We start from the raw sequence: 21,825 nt of genomic DNA on the forward strand, positions 1-21,825 counted from the left end.
TGTATGAAGGTGTTGGTTGGTTTTTGTTTTCTTTGATGGCAGATAGCATTGAGTTTGTCATTCTGGTTTTTCTCAGGGCCAGGAGAGGCTCCCAATAATTCTCCTAGTATACTGGCTATGCTAGAAACACTGCAAAATGCACCTCATCTGGAAGTGCACAAGGACATGATCAGGTGGATTTTGAAGGTAAATCTGTTCCATATAGTTTATGAAAACCATGGATTGTTGAAACTTTTCTAATTCTTCTCAATGATTTTCTCATTTTCCATGTTGATTTATTCTACCTAGCTTTTATTTTTGCTTTTCCTGGAATCATAGACAACACATTATCTGGCCAGCACTGTAGTTTGTGCAGTTATGTTCGTGTCACAAACTGAGAGATTTTGTTTTGTTTTTGTACAGACCTTTAATGCCATTAAGAAACTCAGAGAAAGCTCTTCTACAAGTCCTGTTGCTGAGACCGAAGGAACTGTTATGGAGGAGGTAACACAAAGCTGTGGCAGATTGCTGATCTGAAACAGGTCTACATTGTGACTAGCAGCAGTCTGTGTTTCTGATTGCTATTCTGAATCAAAGATGGAAAACGTCAGTGGATTTCTTCAACTTTAGTTCTGTCTCAGCTTGTAGATCAAACAGACCTGTCTGTTTGCAAGACCTATTAGGAGAATCTCAGGTCTATTTTTACCTTGCTTTACGTACTGTAGCCTCCAAATCTTAGGCAAGTTTACCACTACTTTTTATAGCACTGATCACAACAGTTAGGAGACTTAACTCTTCCTTATGATTTCTGTTTCACTGAAAATTGTTAAAAATACACATATATTGTTTCTTACTCTGCAGATCATTCCAGATGAGCTCTGCTGTTTAATTTAGTTGGACACAGTGTCTCAGAAACATGGACCTTAAAGCTCTGTAGTGCAATTAAGAATATAGATAGTGCAAAGGGAGAGCAGCATGAGGCACCTGTCACTTCCCTTTCTGTCACTTCCCTTTTTATCTTATGAGTGCTCAAAGGGAAGAGAAACATGAAATGTGGTGGGGAAGTACTGTTCTGGATCTGCAGTTCTTCCTGGCATTGAACGTGAGCCAGACAAGAGGGCCCTCAAGCTTTTCAGTAGACTAGTTTGTTCTTTTAAGGGACTCTAATTGCTTAGAGGTTAATGTAAGTTACATACGGCAGCAGCTAACGTAAGTTGTCCATTATAATGTTGTTTTTGAATGGCTGATTATTAGTACTAATTGAATGTTATAATTTCAGAGTTCACGTGATAAAGACAAAGCTGAGAGGAAGCGAAAAGCTGAGATTGCTCGGCTGCGCAGAGAGAAGATAATGGCCCAGATGTCAGAGATGCAGCGGCACTTCATTAATGAGAACAAAGAACTCTTTCAACAGACTTTGGAGGAACTGGATACTTCAACTTCTGGAGTGCATGATAATAGGTAATGAGATCCTATTTTTTATTCTTTTTCAATTTTATATCATCTTGTCTATTGTTACTGCTTTAAAAAGTGAGTTTTTCTTTTTGTTTAAAAAAAAAAAAGTGTTCTTGGAAAAGTATTTAAAAGGGTTTTTTTAATACCAAGAAAGGAGCAGTTAATTGAGCCCTTTCCTCCCACTTGTTGTCAAGATGATGGATGCATATTTATTACTCCCATCTCTCCCATCCTTGCAGGGCTTAACATCAACATGCAAATAATTTTGTTTTGTATTGAGTCATCCAGTAGCTTGTTGATAATGCTGAAAAGACTGACACAGTAAATAGGAAATAGTTGATTATATGCATGTGAGGATCTGAAAGAGAATTTGCTTGTAGCTGGAAATACAAATTGAAGCGTGTTAATGATTTTGTGGAGAAGTGTTTTCCAGGCAATTAAGATACAGCGGTATTGGAGGGTCACAGATACAATTCTGTGTTGAATTGGAACAGCTCTCTTACTAAGGAGAAAAAAAGTGTTTTTGCATAACTTTTTCTGGAGTCATAAGAATTGTTACGTATGTGCCAAAACTGTATTCTGTCAGAGAGCATTTACCATAAAGCTAAAGTGCATATTAATTACATTTGAAGCATGATCAAACTGACTATGTATGCTTTCCAAATAATGTGCTCACTAACATTCTTTGTATGTTCTAGCCCTGTAATTTCAGATGCAAAACTCACAGCCCTGGGACCGGAGCAAACTAGGGTAGCTGAACACAGACAGATTGTTATGTGTATATTGTGTCAGGAGGAACAGGAAGTTAAAGTGGACAGTAGAGCGATGGTGTTGGCAGCATTCATTCAGAGATCAACTGTATTATCTAAAAATAGAAACAGAATTATTCCAGACCCTGGTATGTAGAATTCATAATCCTTATTGTTAATGAATGTCAGAGTCACTGTAATGACCTCGTTTTCTTTTAATGCAGCAGTGTTGCCTTCTTAACTGTGTAATTGTGAACGACTTCATTACAAGTAGTGGTAAAACTCTTTGAGTTTTATGTGAGGTGCTAACATGTCCTAAGTAACTACATGAAGTAACTGTGAAACGTTATCTAAAAGAGTTCTATCAGCCTTTTTTGATAAATTATTTATAAATATTAAAACCAGTAAACCAAGCTCAGAAATGTTTGTTTTTAAACTAACTCGTAACATTATAGGGAAAGAAGTGCTGGTATATCTTGGTGCTTTTACAGTAGTGTGCTTTCTTCTCAGTTAAATCATCTGAAATGCTTCATAGTGGTCTTGATTTAAAAGAAAAAGTCTTTGCGAAGCAGCAGCTTACTTCTTTTGATTAATGACATTATAAAGATGCCTCTGGTTTCTATATATGCAAACACACAAAAAAAATTTGCATACTGAATCATGTTGCACTCTGACCCTGAAGATTAATGTTCTTAGTCTCCTTATTTGATAGAACTGAATCACCAAAACTGCAGATAAGTCTTGGACTTTTGTCCAGAAACTCTGAGATCCAGGTTTGAAGTCTAAGCACAGCACATGCTCTCAAAACAAAAATTCAAAATGAGCTAAACGGTTTCAGTTGTGGATCAGGTAGTGCGCTTTATGCTTCGTTAAATGAATTGCTCTTTTGTAATAAAGTTCAGTTGTAATGCAAATGCAGTTAAATCTTTTATCTGCAGTGAACTCTTCAGATAAATGTTAATTTCAATGTTCTTTTGTTTCATTTTTGAATACAGAAAATCATGACCCTTTGTTCATGCATCCAGATCTGTCATGTGGAACGCACACAGGTAGCTGTGGCCATATTATGCACGCTCATTGTTGGCAAAGGTAAAAAGCTATATTTCAGTTAAGTCCAAATAGCACAGCATGTACAACATTTAATTGCAAAACTAATACTTTGTAGTAAATATAAAAAGCAGCGCCATAAAGCAATGAAAGCAACTTACTGCTTGAAAAATATGTATGTTGTTATAAAGATTGTAGGCATGTTTTAAATAATTTTCATTTGCTCTGTCATCTCAGTGGCGGGGAATCTGAAGCTGCACGTGACAGCTTTCATTCCTTTTGAATTGAATATTTATCCATATACATCATACCCTGTGTTACATGTACATCTGAACACTGAAGCTCAGGTTCTTTTTCTGCTGCTCAGCAATACACACTTTCCTGCTGCTGCTTGTGCTTTTTATGCGCTTCTAATTCTTCCATAATGTTTCATTTGAACTAGAAGCATATTGTCCTCGTTTGAGCTTATCTTTGACAAAGATAAGCTTTATCCCTTGCTCTTTGTTAACCCTTTTCAGTTATTCTTTTTTTGTGGGAGAGTATAAAGATAAACGTGCTTTGTATCACCAATTCTATGTGGCAAACATGAACTGGTAAGCCTCTGTATTCTATTAGGCCCTTGCATTGGTCCTTGGTGTGGCTTCTGAGGTGCCTCATTGCAAATTCTGCCTTACTTGGGAAGGCTGTTAGGAGCTCCTGGAGATTGTATCTGCAGCTGTGTGGTGATTCCCATGCAAGTTCCATTCGTAGTCTATGATCTGTGCTCACTGAAGAAGTCTTCAGTTCTTAGTGTATAGTTGATGTACAGTCCTATGTGGTTTCCATTAACTCCTGGAAACGTCCTTTGCCTGTGTTCAGAGACCAGCTGTGTGACATTGCAGGGCACACTCTAAAGTGTCCTAGAGACTTCTGGCAGCTCTTACACGTAGCAAAGTGTTGGATTTGGTTCTTTTCTTTGTAGGGTTCAGAGATCAAACACCAGTTTTTCCACTTGCCCACGGGTAATCACAATCACATTGCTCATGGCATCTTCTGTAACTTTATGGGAAACTGAAGACTTTTTTTTTTAATCCTTCAGCATTTTTCTAACTTTCTTTCTCACCCTTCTTATAAAAAGATATTGGTAAGCTTAAATGTGATTGCCTAACAAACTGGAGGACTTTGTGACTGTTCAGAACTGGGGTAGTCTGCAATTATTTGACTGATCGCATACTTGATTACTGAAAGGGTGGAGATTTTTCCTTCAAATAATTCTTACACTTGTCTGGCAAAACGAAAATTAGTATCTTCATAGGTATTGATGAGTTTCTGTACTCAGGAAATTTTTAATAGCATCTCAAATACATCTTGCTGTTTTCTGTAGGTATTTTGATGCTGTCCAAGCAAAAGAGCAACGAAGACAACAAAGATTACGAGTACACACAAGTTATGATGTAGAAAATGGTGAATTCCTTTGCCCGCTCTGTGAATGTTTAAGCAACACTGTTATTCCTCTGCTTCCACCACCAAGAGTTTTGTTTAACAGGTCTGTTTGCTTATGTACACCTTTGCTATGTGTGAAAAACAAAACCTCCCAAAAAACACAAACCTCAAAACTGCTTTAGAGTTTCAATGCTCCAGGCAACCCTTAGCTAAACTCAGTGTTTTGACTTTAAAATTACCTGAAATTAGTTTTAGATATGGGGTGTTTTTTTTTGTGAGCTGTGTTGTTTTTTTTTTTTATGTTGTGGAATCAGCTTATATGAATGAGATATGAATACTTTTAGTTTTAAGCAATTTAATGCTTCACAAACTGTTACAAGAGCCAGGTACTGTAAGTTGCAGGTTCGGTCTCTCACTGCTGTCTCTGGGATCTACTTAAAACAAAAAAAAAAACAAAAGTAAAATCTCCCCAAACCATCACCTGGACCAAATTAATGGTCTCAGAAACAACAAATTCTCTCTGGGTTACTTTTTTGCCTTTGGAAATGCTTACTGTTTTCTCCTTTGGTAATCTCAAATTGCTTCTTTCTTTTGGTCTGTGGACCTTTCTCAGTTTTTATATGGTATGGAATGGTGTGAAAGGCCACTGAGAGAGTGAAAAAATGTGGATGACCCTCTTGAGGAAACAGAAGATCATCAGATGCATATGAAATATTAATTTTGTATATAGTTTGTCTTCAAATAAGGTGTCATCTTATAATTCTTTTTGGACAGGTTAGACTTTTCAGGCCAACCAAACCTTGCTCAATGGATCAAAACAATATCTCAGCAAATAAAAGCACTGTATTTACTTCGAGATGAAGACCGTTCAAGTAAGTCTGAAAAACTCTGTGTGTCTGTATGTGTAAGTGTTATGTTACTCATGCAGAAGACCTAGTGTGTTATGGTTCTACCACTGTGGAGCTCAGGGAGGGTGTAGAAGACACAAGAATGGCTTAGCGTTTCAGTTTCTGGTGATGTGTTCCTGTACCTTTTTATAATGTAAAGACTGTATGGGTGAATAAGAAGTGTTTTGTTACTTCTTGTTTCAGGTAATTCTGGTCATTCAGAAACAATGGATCAACTACAACTACCTGAAGGATTTAGACCAGATTACAAACCGAAGTATGTATTAACATTTAAAATCTTTAAAATCTTCTCATGAGACGATAATTTAGAAATAGAATGGGACTTCTGTGCTGTTTCAACAGTTGATGTGGAAAAATATGAATTTTGCTTTATTTGAAAAGCTGATTATTATGATGATATTGGAGTCCAAACTGCAAGTAGTGAACTGTGTGATAGAATTTCAGAGGAAGATATGGTTCATGTGCTTGCAGGGAAGACCTGCTGTTGTATAAATTTCAGTGTGAGGATTGTGGATGTTTTCCCTCTATTACTTTTAAATGGATTAAGGAGTTGGCATTATAGCTCAGCACAACAAGCAAAGCATGAAGGGGGTCTTGGAGACTGAGAGTAATTTCAGCTATTACTATGTTTGTATTTGGCTCTATCACTTCTTGATCTAGGAAGAAGTTAATAATTATTTACATGCTATGGACATGAGTCTTCAGGCTGTGCACAAAAAAACAAGATACCCATCCTAGGTGCTGATGGATTTTGTCATCACTAACCCGTGGTTCTTTTAGTTTATTCTTAACTATTTACATTGAAGACTATTGTTAAGGCCAAGGTATGAAACTGGTTCAAACAAGAAAGTAACAAAGAACATAGCTAGCACAGAAAAGAGGTTAAAGAGTCCAAAGATCCAGAGAGATACTGGAGTTCTCACTTGAAAATTTATGAATCTATAGGATGACTGCTCAACATTAAAAGTATTATGCTGTCAGTAGGGAAATAATGAATTAGTAATATTCTGTTGTTTCAGGAATCCATATTCTGGAAGTATTAAGGAGATGCTGACAACATTTGGTACAGCAACGTATAAAGTGGGCTTGAAGGTTCATCCAAATGAAGAAGATCCACGTGTACCTGTAATGTGCTGGGGAAGCTGTGCTTACACAATACAGACCATAGGTACTACTGTAATCATTTTGCTCCTTTACGACATGGATTTCAGGATTTAGTTAAACGTACAGCATTAAAATGTTTTTGTATTTTCTTGTCTTCCCCAGAACGAATTCTATCTGATGAAGATAAGCCATTATTTGGCCATTTACCTTGTCGACAGGTAAGGATTAAATAGCAATTTCTTTCTCTATCAGGAGAAAAAGTGAATTGTGCTTCTTTAGTGCAGAATGTCTAAATTGTAAGCTATAGTTCTGATAGTTTTCAGGATGTTTCTGTCTAGTCAATCAGTATCTAATTATTAAAAAAATCTATTTTAAATTATTTTTTAAGTATACTGACAAAAATGATGTTCATTAGTGCGCAGCAGTTCAGTGAAGCCGAAGTTTCTCAGTGCAGCAGTCAAAATGAGAATACCAAGGTAACTTGTGTAAAATTGTATGAACATCATTATCTCTGTTGTGGACTTAAACACTCAGACTGCTCCCTCAAACTTCAGCTGAGGAGCCCAAAAAGACTGCTGTAAATCAGAAGGCATTTTTCATAATGAAGAATTTAGTTAACTGTGACAATCTCTCTTTTTCTTTGTGTTTAAAGGATGACTGCCTTAAATCATTAACAAGATTTGCAGCAGCTCACTGGACAGTCTCATCTCTTTCAGCTATACAGGGTCACTTTTGTACTCTCCTAGCATGTAAGTTTGCCACCTCATTCTTCTCCTTCTCCCCCCACACAAAGATGAGAAAGATGCTTACAGACCAAGGGGCAGTATTTCTACCTGTGTACCCATGTATTTCATTGTACTGTTGAAAAAAATCTCTTAGTTTGCAGTTCCAACATGAATTTCAAGCAAATCATGTGAAGCTGTGTTGATTTTTATCCCAGGATTTTAGTTGCTACTTCTGGAAGCGTTCAAGAGTGAAGGAGGAAGAAGTGTGGTCTTTCACAAAAGAAAAGTTATATCTTGGGATTTAAAAAAATAGGAGAAAAAAAATATCTGGAATTTGGCCTACTGTGTAAGTCAAGTGAATATATGAGGCCTTTTTTAGAGGTTACAGGTGACTGACATTTCTGAAGTCAGACTTCTCTAAATAGCATAGGAAGTTTTTAATGAGTAATAACGGTACTAAGAATGAAATAATTAAATTAGTTTGAATATCATTGGGATTCCAGTGTCAAATTTTAAGTTCCGTAGTGGAATAAATCTTTCCTAAGGGGTAGAATTGTAGTGAAGCTGAAGGATGAGGAACAGTAGTTACACATGGGGACTGCTCTGAAGGGGTATTAAAAGCTGGGCTACTTTGAGTGTTTACAGTCAGGTAGAGCAGGGAGATTTTTAACGTGCATTCCCACACTGAAATTACTGGTGAAACTGATGCCACCTACTTCAGCAAATGGTTGACAGTTTGGTGAGACAGAGCTTATTTCACATCAGTTTATAGTAGTAATGATTGAGCCACAGAACAGGATGTTGCCAACTGGTTTGACTGGAACTTTGTAGCATGCAGTTCTACATGGCTTGCTTTTTTATTTTTGTTGTTTTTGTTTTAAATCTGAGATTATATGTTTCTTTACAGCTCTATTTCCTTCCAGCAGTCCCTCTGTACAGTACATAATCTTTTGATCTGACAGTGTTCAATGAATTATTCATAAAGATTTTTTGAAAGACCCTTGTCAGGTTTTTCTTACAGAAGCCTGTTTAGAAATATGGATTGAGTTCCATAGTGTTATGCTTATGAAAGGAAAAACATCCAAAATCTGAGTGGTGATGAAATATTTGTTACTAGAAATAGTTGTAAAACATCACAAATATTGAGCTGTTAATATTTTGGCCATCGGGCTTCAGTCTTCAACTAAGGTATTCTTTGATTATGAGATTCTTTTTTTTTCCACTGTAGCAGTGCTTTTATACTTTGCAACTTAATGCTTACAGCTGAATTGTGGAACTGTTCTCACAGCTGCAGTTTCAGCTTTTTATATAATCAGTTTTTACTGCTCAGAGTAAGGATGTTTGTGGCCATTCCCATGTTGTTTTAAACAAGTCATGGCATTTTCAAGTCATTTTATTTATGCTTGCTTTTAAATTGAGGTACTTGGAATCTATTAAGTGTGTGGACTTCTGTTGTCATCTGGAGAGCTTCAGTTCACATTTCATGGTTACTGTAAGTGTTAGTGAGACAGAATAGCTAACTGTTAGCTTTTTCCTAATTAGAGATTAAGAAAAAAAAAAAGAATTTAAGACTTAGCAGTGCGCTTTTTGAGTCTATAAGTCAGTTGATTTAAATGAGGTGAGTCAGGGAGCTTTAAGCAAACTAGAAGCTTCCATTTGAATGGCTGTCTGACTGACAAGGATTAGTGTTTGGTTGAGTCTGTTTGTGGTCAGAACTCAAAATGCTATGACAATTTCTGTCCCACTGGGAACATAGCAGTGAAGGAGAGGGCACTATCAACAGTAGTATTGGCAGCATTTAGTTGCAGTTGTTTTGCTTTTACGTCATTTCAATACAGTATATGAAAGTAAGCAAAAGTCTTGTACCGTTAGTGTTGAACAACTCTTAAGCTCACGTTTTTGGTTAAATATATATATTTGTATGTTACATTTTTTAAGCAGTTTAACCAAGGAGATTGATCTCATTTTGTAACTGACATAAGCTAAAATGTTATTATATTTAAATATTGAATCAGTAAATGTGTTTTTTTCTTTGAAATACTTAGCACTGGTGCCTAATGAAAAAAATGGAAACCTTCCGTGCATACTTGACATCGACATGTTTCATTTATTGGTAAGTGTTCCTTAATATATATTAACAGCGTTGTGTTCCAGTAGGTAACACCATGTAAAAACTTCCTTGGAAACTTTAACTCTGTGTGAGGAATCTTTCAAAAAAGTTCAACATTTTCAGCATATCCATCGTTACAATATTTCCTTATTTATCACTGATTTAGAGCATTTAAGACTTTTTTCTTGCAGTTTGTTTCTCTAAATGCAAGTGGGTTAAGTGAGGAGAAATGTAAAATCTCTGGATGTTTTTAAGCAGAAAAAAAGATTGTCATCATTCTGTTAAGCAGTGGTTGGTTAATTGGCTTTAAAATTAGCCTAGTTGCATTATAAACAGAGAAAACTGGAAGATTTAGAAAGGAAATAATACATCTGCTTTTTCTTTCCCAGGTCAGCTTGGTGCTCTCTTTCCCTGCCATACATTGTCAGGATTTTTCAGGGATTAGTCTTGGCACTGGAGATCTTCGCCTGTTTCATCTTGTCACAATGGCACACATAATACAAATTTTACTTACCTCATCGACAGGTAATGCCACTTTCTTTCAGTTTTTACTGAAATGATTATTCAAATCTGCACTTAGAAAACACATCAGTAACTAATGGTAAATGTATGCCGCTTGCTGTGGCAAAATAAAATTGCTGATGCTCTTTTTCCTTCCATTGAAAATACTGATAACTCATGAAAATTCACCCTTCTGTCTTTATTACTTAAGTTAGAGACTTGTTTGTAGCCTAGCTCGTTGTGAACCCTGCTCTCCAGCTAATATAGTTGTGCCCAGAAATGCTTACTGCAGAAACAGCTTAAATTTTATGTGATGTCTAAATTGCAGTTAGTGCATAAGGACTCAGTGCCTCTTCTAGCAAGAGGAACTGGGAAAGGTATAGTATAAGAAAAGCAACAAAAAACAACTCCAAGCAATTACCATAAAAACAAAAGCAGTCAAGCAAGTTTCCTTGCTTGACACCTCAGTGGAATTAACAGCAGTATATTATTAGGATATAAGATAAGCTGCAGAAAACATGACTGTCATGTGGTATTCTCTTTAAGAGTTGTCCACTGGAATATTTCACTTAGTTTTAACCTTATTCTTGCTATACGAGTTATAGAAGTAACTTCTTTTGTTTCTTTGCTTGTCAGAAGAGAATGGCATGGATCAAGAGAACACTAGCAGTGAAGAAGAAGTAGCTGTGCTTACGCTGTATAAATTTCTTTGCCAGTGTACAGGAAGGTATGGCAGTCTTTCCATGTCTGAGTAAACGTGTTAGAATCTGAAATACCTATACAGTTTCCCTTAATTAAGTGTCCAACTTAGTCACCTTTTCTTGAATCTGTTGTAGCGTTGTTCTTAGTGTTGATGTAAACACTACATTTACTGACTTCAGTTTAAACAAGCTTTATTTAATAGGAAATGTGACTGAAGACTTGCTAAATACAGCTTTCAAACTGCAAAGCCTTTTTTTTTGTTATTCTCTTAAGTGCCTTGAAAGAAATTTCCTCAGGATGGCACCTGTGGAGGAATCTAAAAGCTGGAATCATGCCTTTTCTGAGATGTTCTGCTATGTTCTTTCATTACTTAAATGGAGTCCCAGCACCCTCAGAACTTCAAGGTACAGTGTACTTAACACTTTGTATTAAGTCAGTTTTCCGAAAGACACAAATATGTATACATATGCATACAAGTATATGAGGAAATTTGCTTGTCATTGCTGGCAGATTTCCAACATTGCTGTCTGCTGCATTTACCTGTATTCTTTCATACTTCAGACCACACTTCGGGGTGGAACAACACATTTTTGTTTTTAGTTTTCTTTCTTTTCTTTTTGTAGAATCATAGAATTAGTCAGGTTGGAAAAGAGCTCGAAGATCATCAAGTCCAACCACAGCCTAACCATAGTACCCTAACTCTAACAACCCTCTGCTAAATCCTATGTCTGAGCACCACATCCAAACGACTCTTAAACACACCAGGGACGGCAACTCAGTTGTGACTTCTTAAGATAGCTGTTGTTTCAGGCTGTATTTCATTTATCATAGATGTAATTTAAGGAAGATTATTATGAGAATCTCGCTTTTTTCCTTTTTAACAGTGAATGGAACAAACCAGTTTGAACACTTATGTAGCTATCTTTGCTTGCCAAACAACCTCACCTGCCTTTTTCAAGAAAATAATGAGATTATGAACACCTTGGTAGAAAGGTAAGCTTCATTTTTATGCTTACGTTAATATAGATTTCTACACAAACACAGTTCTGTAATTAATTCTCCAAGGGGTCCATATATGAAAGTGGAAGTTAATCAGGTTTTTAGGAGCGTTTATGAAAGAAATGTTTTTGAAAAGTTGTTTTGGTTGTGGATTGAGAGCTATATTATGAAATGTAAATCAATACGTAGATATAACATGGCGTGCGTTATCTAGGGAAGTCAGAATCTTTTTCCTTTGTGCTTTCTTGCAGTTGGTGCGGTAACAGTGAGGTAAAGAGATATCTAGAAGGCAAGAGGCATGCTATCAGGTAATGGTGTGGAGAAATGTTAAGCATACACAACAAGCTTTGAGGTTGCAGTTTTCTCTCAGTGTTGTTTTTTTTTTTTTCCTAGAAGGCATTTCTAAGAACATAAAAGCAGCCCTGTGTTATTCAATGGCAAAGAGTTGAAGGGTTGAGCAAAGAAATTTCAGAATGTTGCGAGTGAAATATTGCTTATATTGATAGATTTTGATGTGAAAGTAAAACTTGACAGTTCTGTTCAGGCTGATCTGCAGTAGAAAGAGCCCGTGGCTTTTCTTCTTGAATTTTCTAAAGTTTTGTACTTCTGCAAATACATGCACTTAACTTTTATTGCAAGACTCAAAATCTTTAGTTATATCCTGAAATAATACATATTTTTCAGTTAAATGAACACTTAGTGGAAAAAAAACAACAACTTTTCACACACACGTTTCTGTTTGCTAAGCGATTATATTTAATGCTCTCTGAATTCCGAGTATAGCGAACTTAGATTGGAGTGTTTACTTTATGAAGAATGAGTAAAAATAAAGATCTGTTTCACTTAAATGGTCATCAGTGATAATTATAAGTCAATATTAGGTTCCCTGTGCTGTCAGTAAAAGCAGTGTCATTTAGTGTTTGAATAGCAGAGAGGAGGAAAACTTTAAAAAAAAATAATTATTGGCAGACGCTGTTTAAATTATCTGGGAAAATATGAATTAGCTTGAAATCACTGTGTATTGCTTCTTAAACCTCCAGTGATTCATTTGATTGCTTCATTCCAGCTATGCAAGAGAATCCAATAAGTTAATAGACCTTCCGGACGACTACAGCTGCCTCATTAACCAAGCTTCTAATTTCTCGTAAGTTGTATGCAATTATAGTGAGAACCCCTAAAGTCTTCTGCTGCTTTTGACGAACTGGAAAACATCCAGTCTAAAAGTCTCACATAAACTGTTCATGGAATCACAAAGTTAATAGCGGTTACTGGTTGTCATCTTTTCCAGCAAAAACACTGTATTTCAGTGAAATGGAAATTGCAGGCATTGGTGTAACTATTAACTGTATAAGCATTAAATAAAAAACCTTTGGATTATTTTTTTAATGACATAGGGAGCATAAATACAACGTAATTTTATTTCTTTTTGCTTAACGAAAGGTGTCCAAAATCAGGTGGTGACAAAAGCAGAGCTCCAACATTGTGCCTTGTGTGTGGGACCATGCTGTGTTCTCAGAGTTACTGTTGTCAGACTGAGTTAGAAGGGGAAGATGTTGGAGCCTGTACTGCACATACATACAGCTGTGGTTCTGGAGTGGGCATATTCCTTAGGTAAGGAACTGTGTGCTGCTGAGTGCTTCTGCTTATCCTGCTGGGCTAGGTGATGCGTGGACATGAAATGAATGGTTCTGTAGACGAGCTGGTGGGGTGAATAGACTGGAGTGTATTCATCTTCCTTATATTTTGTATGTTTGGGGGTCACTTCTTTGGAAAAACAGGAAGTAGGAATTTCATCTTGAAGTAGATTTCTCTGTTTATTTTCACTCAAGTACTAAGAAACAAGGTGAATTCCTTGACTGCTTCTTTTGTTGCTGTTGAAAACATTAGAATATGTTTTAGTTGGCTTCCTGCAGAGTTAATTTACAATTCTCTTGGCAGTTGGATAATAACATTGCCGTAATTATGTTGTTACATGCATGCAAGGAAAGGTTAGATAATATCTATTTTCACTATGGCAAAGGTTAGTGAGATGTGATATTGTTTTATTTTCTTGTGGTTGTGTGCATTAATTTACAGGCTGTGGGTGATGTGATGTGACTTACTAAGGAGTTACAGCAGGAAGAGCATAAGATTGTAGGTCAAAAAAAAATAAATGCCTTTAAAAATCTGCACATGCAGGTTACGCAGAATGAAAGTTGTTGAGAATTGGATAAAATAGAATCTGTGAAAGTATGAGGAATTTTATGTCTAAAAATCAACACCTAAAATCTTCTCTGCGTTTCTGTCTAGAGTACGAGAATGTCAGGTGCTCTTTTTAGCTGGCAAAACAAAGGGCTGCTTTTATCCTCCTCCTTACCTTGATGACTACGGAGAGACAGACCAGGGACTTCGGTAAATACTTTTGTAAATAACATTTAAAGACAGGAATTCTGCAGTTATGAACGGTTTTGAGGTCTAAAAACTGTAATTTATAGCATCTTTGTGGCTGCTTTAGACAGTAGGGCTGCTCTGAAAGTAGTGCCTCCTATTTTGTGATGTTGTCCCTCAACATCAGAGGAGGATGCTGGTGGTATGGCAGTAGAGGATGAACCTTCCCACCAGTAATCTGTTACGTTTTGTTGCCATGCAACAGAGGGTGCAGTCTGACAAAATGGCATCTGAGATGGAAGTGCATATGAAGCAAAGGTGTGTCACTGAATTCCTTCACGTGGAAAAAGTGGCATCCACTGACAGCCATCAATGCTTGTTGAATGCTTGGGAGGCAATGGATGTGAGCACAGGGAGGCAGTGGGTGGTGCTTTTCATCAGTTGCAATGGCAGTGTGAAAGACAAGCTACATTCTGGACAAGGCTGGAGGTGACGGTGTCCTGGGTTGCATCATTGCAAGTGATGTCACCACCATCAGCTGGAGTAAAGACAGCAGTCCATGGGGTGGCGACATGTGGTTTTCCATCTTAGAAGAAGTTCAAGATGCAGCCTGCAGCAGATAATGTGATGTGCACTAACTTTAAGGATAGGATGGAGGCAATCCTTCCAGATTTCTGTGAAACCAGACAAATATTAACTCTGATTGCTACACTGACTAAGCTGAAGGCTGGAACTTCTAGAGTCAAACCGGAGAAGATGACAGCCTTTCTTGAAGGATGCGGAACACATTGCCAGTCATGACTGGACTGTCCTACCACACCCACCATGTAATCTCAGTTTGATGCCTTCTATCTCCCATCTGTTTGGGCTGAGGAAAGACAGTTTGTGTGGACAACAGTTTCCAAACAATGACACCATCATAGCAGCTGTAGAACAACATGTCACCTCCACTGGTGTGGATTTTTACAAGTATGGCATGCAGGCTTGTTCATTGCTGGCAAAAATGCATAGCCAGGGGTGGTGATTATGTTGAAAAATAGTATTTTATAGCTGAGAATTTGCTCTATCAAACAGTGTTAATGTAAGTGTTGTAGATTCCATAGAAACTAATAGGAGGACATTACTTTTGGAGCAACCAACATATGTGTATAGAGTATTTGTACCATCTGTGTTATTTTAATACTAAGTGAAGTTGTTGGGAGATGACGTTAATGTGGTAATCATGTCTTCTGTCTCTGTTTCCTATGGGAATAGGCTGAGGCCTTCGTGTTGTTAAAACTGTTTCTGAAATGTGTCAGAATCATGGAATGTGAGCTGGGTCAGCACAGAGGGGCTGCTGAAAAGCTCTGTATTCAGAGCACTGTTACCTGCACTGAGTGGCAAGATGTGGAGGGAACCCTTGGGTGATCAGCTGGGAGATCAGACCAGATAGTGCTCCGGTTTACTCATAAAGTCACTGCCAGTTTGCTCTGGTGGGGGAACAATGTTAAAGGGTCGTCTCAGTGTTCTGTATTGCACTTGGAGTGTTTGCGCTTGGTTGCAGTGATTTATCATATCTGAAAAGCATTCTCTCTTTTTCAGGCGTGGGAATCCCTTACATCTGTGCAAAGAACGCTTTAAAAAGATACAAAAACTCTGGCAGCAGCACGGCATCACGGAGGAAATTGGACACGCACAGGAAGCAAATCAGACGCTAGTTGGCATCGATTGGCAGCATTTATAATGGTCATCTGCTGAAGACTGGAACTTGATTAAGACTTTTGTAATTCAATAAGCTTTTTCAAAGGAGGGATTAGGAGGAAAAAAAAGAAAAAAAGGTCTGAGAAAATGAAATAAACCCAGTCCTTTTATTTAATCTTTGTTTTACATTGTATTTCATAAAGATACCAGTTAACAATAACCGAGTAAACTTTGTATGTAAGCAAGTTTTATTAGTCATATAATTTGCACTGTGCTTCCTTCACAGAAACCTCTTGGGTTTATAAACCTGGGCAAACGAACTTGAGTTTCTGATTGAAAAGAATGACTCTTTTTGGAAGTCTGACTATGATATTTCTTACAAACTACCAGAGGAAATAGACTGCTGAAACGGAAACCAGATAGAGCACAATCACGGATTGTGTCGTGCCCCTTGCTAGTAATCTGAGCCGTTTTATTTATTATTCTGCATTTTAATACCTAAGCTGTGTGTACATGCAATGGAATGAAGTAAGGAAGCAAATAATGTAGCAAATGGATGTTTCTGTCTGCATCGGTGGATAATTCAATCTTACACTTGGCGTACCTGAAATGATTTTGTTATTTGTACTCTTGCAGCTTTCTTGCTTCCGGTTGTTTTTAACTAGAAAAAAACAGGAAAAAAACCCAACAAACCCCAAACCCTAACACTAGCTGTATCAGTAAAATAACTTAATTTAAAGCTTTTTCCAGAGCATTGCACTCCTTAGAATTATGTAGTTTGTAATTTGAATTTAGCTGGGAAACCCTTCCACGTCAGTTCTGTGATTGGTTATTGCTATTCAAGGGTTGACATTTGTGCTTTAGAAGATATTTTAAGATAACGGCGATGTGTAAAAATGCCATGGGAGCTGATTTTGTTGATTTGCAGAAGCACAGAGGAATATCCTTCATTTCTGTTAAGAGTCAACTGTCACGGTGCAGATCCTACCTACATTTTGTTGCGGATGAGCTGAGTGGCTTCTTCTGACATTGAAGGGCCGCAATCACACTGCCCACGTTTTTGCCTCTGTTCATTTTTTTTTGTTGTACCATCAAGTATATTTACTTTTGGCTTGATTTAAAGCTCTGTAAAGATGTTTGCATATAGTATATTTTATAAATATATTCTATAACTGCGCAGATTTGCACTTGATACAAGGGTGCCTGAAGGCAGTGAGTTTTCTAGTTGTATGTAATTAGACCGCCAAGGTGTCTCTAAAAAGTGACATTATACTTTATTGATTTAAAATAAAATCCATTACCCTTCTCTCTCCTATCTTTTGACGAATAGTAATAACTTACATAGTTCCGCTCCTTAATAACTGTATTTTCCTTAATAAATCTTACCTTCTGACTGTATCTTCAGCCCAGACGAGCAGTCCCCTTACTGTCTGCAGTATCTTCAGTTCCACTTGGCGTCACTCTGGATTGTTTCTATTTTTACAGATCTAATGCTTCAGATAACTTTTGTATATTCACGGTGTATGGGGCGATTTTCACGTTCGGTAACAGTATTGAGTGAAGATGCAAAATAAATAAACTTGGCCAACGTTGATTCCCTGTTCTTGAAAACAGCACAGGCTGCTCTCATCTCTACTGCATGTCACATGTCATCCTGTATCCGTCCTTGTCACCTCTATTGCAGAACCATGCAGAAGTAGCACATAGAAAAGGGTTCTTGTGCTTCATCTCTGCTGTCTCCCTACTTAAGGGGGATAAACACATCAACAGTTTTCTGAGCATTGGTACTTCTTCGCATCTCTTATTTGTTTGCATGCATTAATTGTAAAAATAGTTTGCTTTAACGGTTCGGTATCAGGGGAATCATTTCTGTAATAAATCAGGTATAACTTTAATATTTGCAGATTACAGAGTCTGGAATGTGTTCTGTGTCTGAGGAGGGAAACAAGCCCAACCAGCTCCAAATAAAACCCAACAAGGAAAAAAATGCACAAAATCCCCAAACCAGAAACCGTCACAACAGAAAACATAAGGAAAGTGAAGGTATCAGCTGGTTTTGGTGCTGTTGTTACATAAACAACATCTAAACTGCTGGTAGAGTTTTGCTGAGCTTGTTCCTTCACGCGTGTCACCTTGTTAATCATCAGCTAACAAAGGACTGGATATGCAACATCTGCAATTCCCCAGCTCCAAATGTAAGATGATTATATTATTAGTGTCGTATGCTTTGGTCAGCTAAACCTTTCCTGACCTCTACCAAAAAGTCTAATAATCTTTTAAAAGGATTGTAACTTATATTTTATACAGGGGGTGTGTGAGAGTTTGGGTTTGCAGCAGTGATGGGTTCAGGCCTTATTTTCCTTGCTAGCATTGCTAATGACCCGTACTGTGAAGGATTCAGTGTTGCTGTGCTCTGTGTCTTTAGGACAGTGGGTGTCAGTGGCCTGGGTGCACAGGTGTTCAGTTCTGAGCTTGTGCTGCTGCTCCAAAGCTGTGCTGGCTCTTAGGCTCCGGCCTGGCACCTCACTTCAGTGCATTTTACTGTGTGCCATCTTTCTTGGTGGTTGTTTAGAAGCTGGATGCTCAATCTACTGTGAAAGTAAGGAAACACAGGAACGGGCGTGGAATACATAGCACACTATAGCCTCATTTTTCTTTCTCTTGTGACCAAAGTGCCGATCAGTCTCTAATAGAGCTGTACTATGGCCTTTTTGGAGCTCAGGTTTCCTGGTCTGCATCTAGGCAAGGTATCAGTACCTGCTGTTTCACTGCAGTTAGTCACCTCCCTGCTTATCGATATTATGCTTATCAATACAGGCTACTTTTCTAACTCTTGCTTGTCTACTTCACCTGCCCTTCAGTGCAAGCATGTCTCTATTTGTGCTTATATCAATTTTAACGTTTATCCTACTAATCTCTATGCCAAGTATTAATACTGCTGTGCGCATTCACACTGTTTTTCTCCTCTTTTGCCACTCTCAGCCACCAAACATTTAAATGCCCAAATCTTTGTGTCTCAGTGGAGAGCTTTGTCAGCTCTCTACCCTTTGGAGGAGAAAAAGGAAGAGTTTCCGCAGTGCACCAGGTGTAGGAGCTGAGAAATGGCAAGTTCTGATCTTCGTCTCCATGACAGCAGTGATTAAATGTTATTTTCATCAGCTGTGAATGTATGTTCCCATGGTTTCTTGCCAGACAGCACGAGTCTGGGGATGCCAAGTTTTCCAGCCTGCCCTTTGCATCGGCTCCTTGCATGAAAACCGGTTGTGTGGTGAGCGGCAGGCAGGGTGGGACAGCCGGGCTCAGGCCGGGGGTGGCATCTGCACAACCCTGTGTGGGATGCTTTACTGATCTTACAAAATAAGGTTATTTTTTGGAGGAATAATATGTGGAACATATTTCTGTACTTGCAGTACTCTGAACACGAGGGATGCTAAAGCATATTGATAAATCAGATGAAAGGTTATTTAAAAATAACGAAGGCGAGGAGACGGGCAGCTGATGTAATCTACTGCTCCATGCAGTCTCTGTGTGGGGGAGATGCTTCTAAGGGCAAACATTCAGTGTGGTTTGCATTACACCTGGTTGGGCAGAAGAAGGATAGTGGTTATGTGGGTGTTGGAAGGCGTCCCGTCCACCTGAGACAGCCAAACCAAGGTTGTGGTTGCTCTGTGGCAGCAGACGTGCTCAGGGCTCACAGGGCTGTAGCAGCTGTGGAAGGATGGAGGGTTGTTTCCTGCCCACACCCCCAGCACACACCTGAAGGCCCTCACAGATGACACAGCTGTTAATTGCTTGGGTAGGGCTGGAGATGGCCAGGAAGGAGGGGACAGAGCCATCCTGTCCTTTGGGCCTGGGGCTGTGTTGCAGTAGGGAATGGCAGAAACCTGTACCTGAGATCCAGGCATGCTTGCAAAATGCTTCCTGAAATGGATTTAATCCATTTTTTAACCACCTAATCAGAAGAATAATCTGAAGTACTTAAATAAATTAAAATTTAGGTACTTGTTAATTTTAGATTCTGAGGTTCAAACAAAAAAAATGCTGTCACAATTTATTTAAAATATGCCTACAGCAACGTTATAGGATTAATTTTATTTCCTCTCTTAATTTTTACAATGAATGCCAGGTTCATACATGTGAAGTTGTTTGTGCTTTGCACCTGTGGTTTCTTATCTTCTTCAGTTTGGTTCTTTGTGCCAGACAGTGCATGGGTGTTAATGGGAAAACTCATCTCATTTGTGAAAGCATTTGCCTCTTCTCATAGGAAACAGCTTAACCTGGGAAGGCTGAAAGCAATTCATAGCGAGGAAGCTTTGCATGTGGGGGCTGCTTGCTAGGGACAGGTTGGCAGGTGAATGAGCTGCCCTGAATGCACACAGCAGTGTTATGCCTATGAGGGGGTTTCTGAGTTTTCCTGTGGCCTTTGATCCTCAAGCTTGCCTTTGCTGTGGAAAAAATGGCTCTGAGAATAAAGATTGTGCCAGGGTTTGGAAATGAACCTCATAATGAGCTTAGTTGGTGACTCGTGGCAGGAACACGCTGTTGGTGAGGTAGGGCTCATTCTGCACTATGTGGTGCCAAGGGCTCCATGGGGATTGCCAGGCCCAGGGCTGCAAAATGGCTGGGGAAGAGCTGTTGTATTTGAGTCAGTCACCCAGCAGCACAGATCTCATATCACCAAACAAACAAAGAAGTTTAATGTGTGCAAAGCTGCAGATTTTGTTGATATGGCTGCGTTCCTGTTCCCATAAATAAACGCATTTGCCTAAGCCTCAGTGTCCCGCAGGGGGCTGTTACCACATGACACCATTCTATTTTTCTGTCCTTATCTCTTAATTAACTAATCTCTAATAATGCTCTTTACATTTGTGATCCGTCCCCATTTTGCATCGATCATGGGACATGTAGTACTTCCTTATTCTTAACCTGAACATACGTACCAGGCAGAAGGAAAGAGTTTTGCTGGAATTCCCATCTTCTTTCTTCTATCAGCCTTCCCTGCCTGCTGGTGAGGGATACCCAGAGCTCAGTGCAGCAGCCCCATGCTCCTCGCTAAGCCACGTGCGTGCCTTTGGCCGCTATTACAAAATGTCCGAGCTCATGTAATGCATGGAGGCTAATCTCATCAGCTGTATTAAGGCTACTTAGGAATTAATAGCTTTAAGGAAGCTGTTTATATTTTCTCCTTTAAAGCGTTTAATGAATGTTCTGTGTCGGTTCGAACAAATGTTTTTCATGTGCAGGCGTATATTTTAAAATAAAGGATATTTCTCAACAATTTGCACTTCAAGGCCTTGGGCTGGCTCTCAGATCTGGGTACTGAGATTGAAGCCAGTAACCCATATGGAAGCCCCCAAAAAGAAATGTCCCAGATCGTACAAATTAAGCTCACATCCTTCTGAAGTTCATTTGAGAATCAGGGCAGTGCCCAGGAAGTTCTGGGATTGCTTCAGGCACATCTGGCTACATTGGATTCAGGAGCAAGTTTAAACTGTAGCAGCGCTTACTTCTGAATGTCTGCCATAGGTTGGGATTGAGGGGGGAAAATAGGGGTTTACAAACCCAGCTGAGATGACTGCCAAAGATCCTGAAGATGCTGAGCACTTCTACAAGTGCAGGCCTGTGAAGATGATATAATTCTGGTGCACTGGAAAAAAGGACGCTGAACTGCTCTGGCAAAGTCTGCTTCTAGTAAAAGGAAAAGGCAATCTGTACATCCTGAGCTTGGCTTGGAACAAGGCAAGGGGAAGTTTTGCTTTCTCTGAGCTGTTTTGTAAAGGTGAAAACTTCCCAATAAGAACACATTAAATGGGCCAGAAAATGACCGTGGAAGCAAAAAGTCAGTAGTAATGCAAATCAGACAAACCTGTATTAAACTGAATGTATTTTTAAATATTTTCTTTAAAGAGGTTTTCTACTTGCAATAGAACATTAATACCTAAACTGACATTTGCGTGCAGCGGAGATATCTTCATCTAGAACAGCATTTGCTGTGCCACAAGAAAATATATTAAAGATTGAATCAATGATATATTACATGTAATATTTTACAAAACAGCCATATTACAATTCTGTAA

The 21,825-nt window shown here is 38.4% G+C and overlaps 1 protein-coding gene across 4 annotated transcripts in view; it reads left to right on the forward strand.

The window, feature by feature from the left end:
• The window catches only part of UBR2 (ubiquitin protein ligase E3 component n-recognin 2), a 46,555-nt gene extending 29,191 nt beyond the window's left edge, over window positions 1-17,364 (forward strand). For 3 of the 4 annotated variants that reach the window (XM_015857390.2, XM_015857389.2, XM_015857392.2), the window contains exons 27-47: window positions 77-186; window positions 403-483; window positions 1,259-1,440; window positions 2,133-2,332; window positions 3,179-3,272; window positions 4,594-4,755; window positions 5,427-5,524; window positions 5,744-5,816; window positions 6,580-6,728; window positions 6,827-6,882; window positions 7,317-7,413; window positions 9,435-9,502; window positions 9,889-10,024; window positions 10,637-10,727; window positions 10,976-11,106; window positions 11,587-11,695; window positions 11,953-12,009; window positions 12,768-12,845; window positions 13,142-13,312; window positions 13,991-14,092; window positions 15,650-17,364. In XM_015857390.2, coding sequence (XP_015712876.1) covers window positions 77-186; window positions 403-483; window positions 1,259-1,440; window positions 2,133-2,332; window positions 3,179-3,272; window positions 4,594-4,755; window positions 5,427-5,524; window positions 5,744-5,816; window positions 6,580-6,728; window positions 6,827-6,882; window positions 7,317-7,413; window positions 9,435-9,502; window positions 9,889-10,024; window positions 10,637-10,727; window positions 10,976-11,106; window positions 11,587-11,695; window positions 11,953-12,009; window positions 12,768-12,845; window positions 13,142-13,312; window positions 13,991-14,092; window positions 15,650-15,791 — 2,387 coding nt within the window. In that variant the 3' untranslated portion in view covers window positions 15,792-17,364. The remainder of the gene's footprint in view (window positions 1-76; window positions 187-402; window positions 484-1,258; window positions 1,441-2,132; window positions 2,333-3,178; window positions 3,273-4,593; window positions 4,756-5,426; window positions 5,525-5,743; window positions 5,817-6,579; window positions 6,729-6,826; window positions 6,883-7,316; window positions 7,414-9,434; window positions 9,503-9,888; window positions 10,025-10,636; window positions 10,728-10,975; window positions 11,107-11,586; window positions 11,696-11,952; window positions 12,010-12,767; window positions 12,846-13,141; window positions 13,313-13,990; window positions 14,093-15,649) is intronic. The other variant, XM_015857391.2, reaches the window with a different exon arrangement.
• The last annotated feature ends 4,461 nt before the right edge of the window (window positions 17,365-21,825 follow it).

This window comes from Coturnix japonica, chromosome 3 (genome assembly GCF_001577835.2).
Source record: "Coturnix japonica isolate 7356 chromosome 3, Coturnix japonica 2.1, whole genome shotgun sequence".
NCBI classification, from domain to species: domain Eukaryota; kingdom Metazoa; phylum Chordata; class Aves; order Galliformes; family Phasianidae; genus Coturnix; species Coturnix japonica.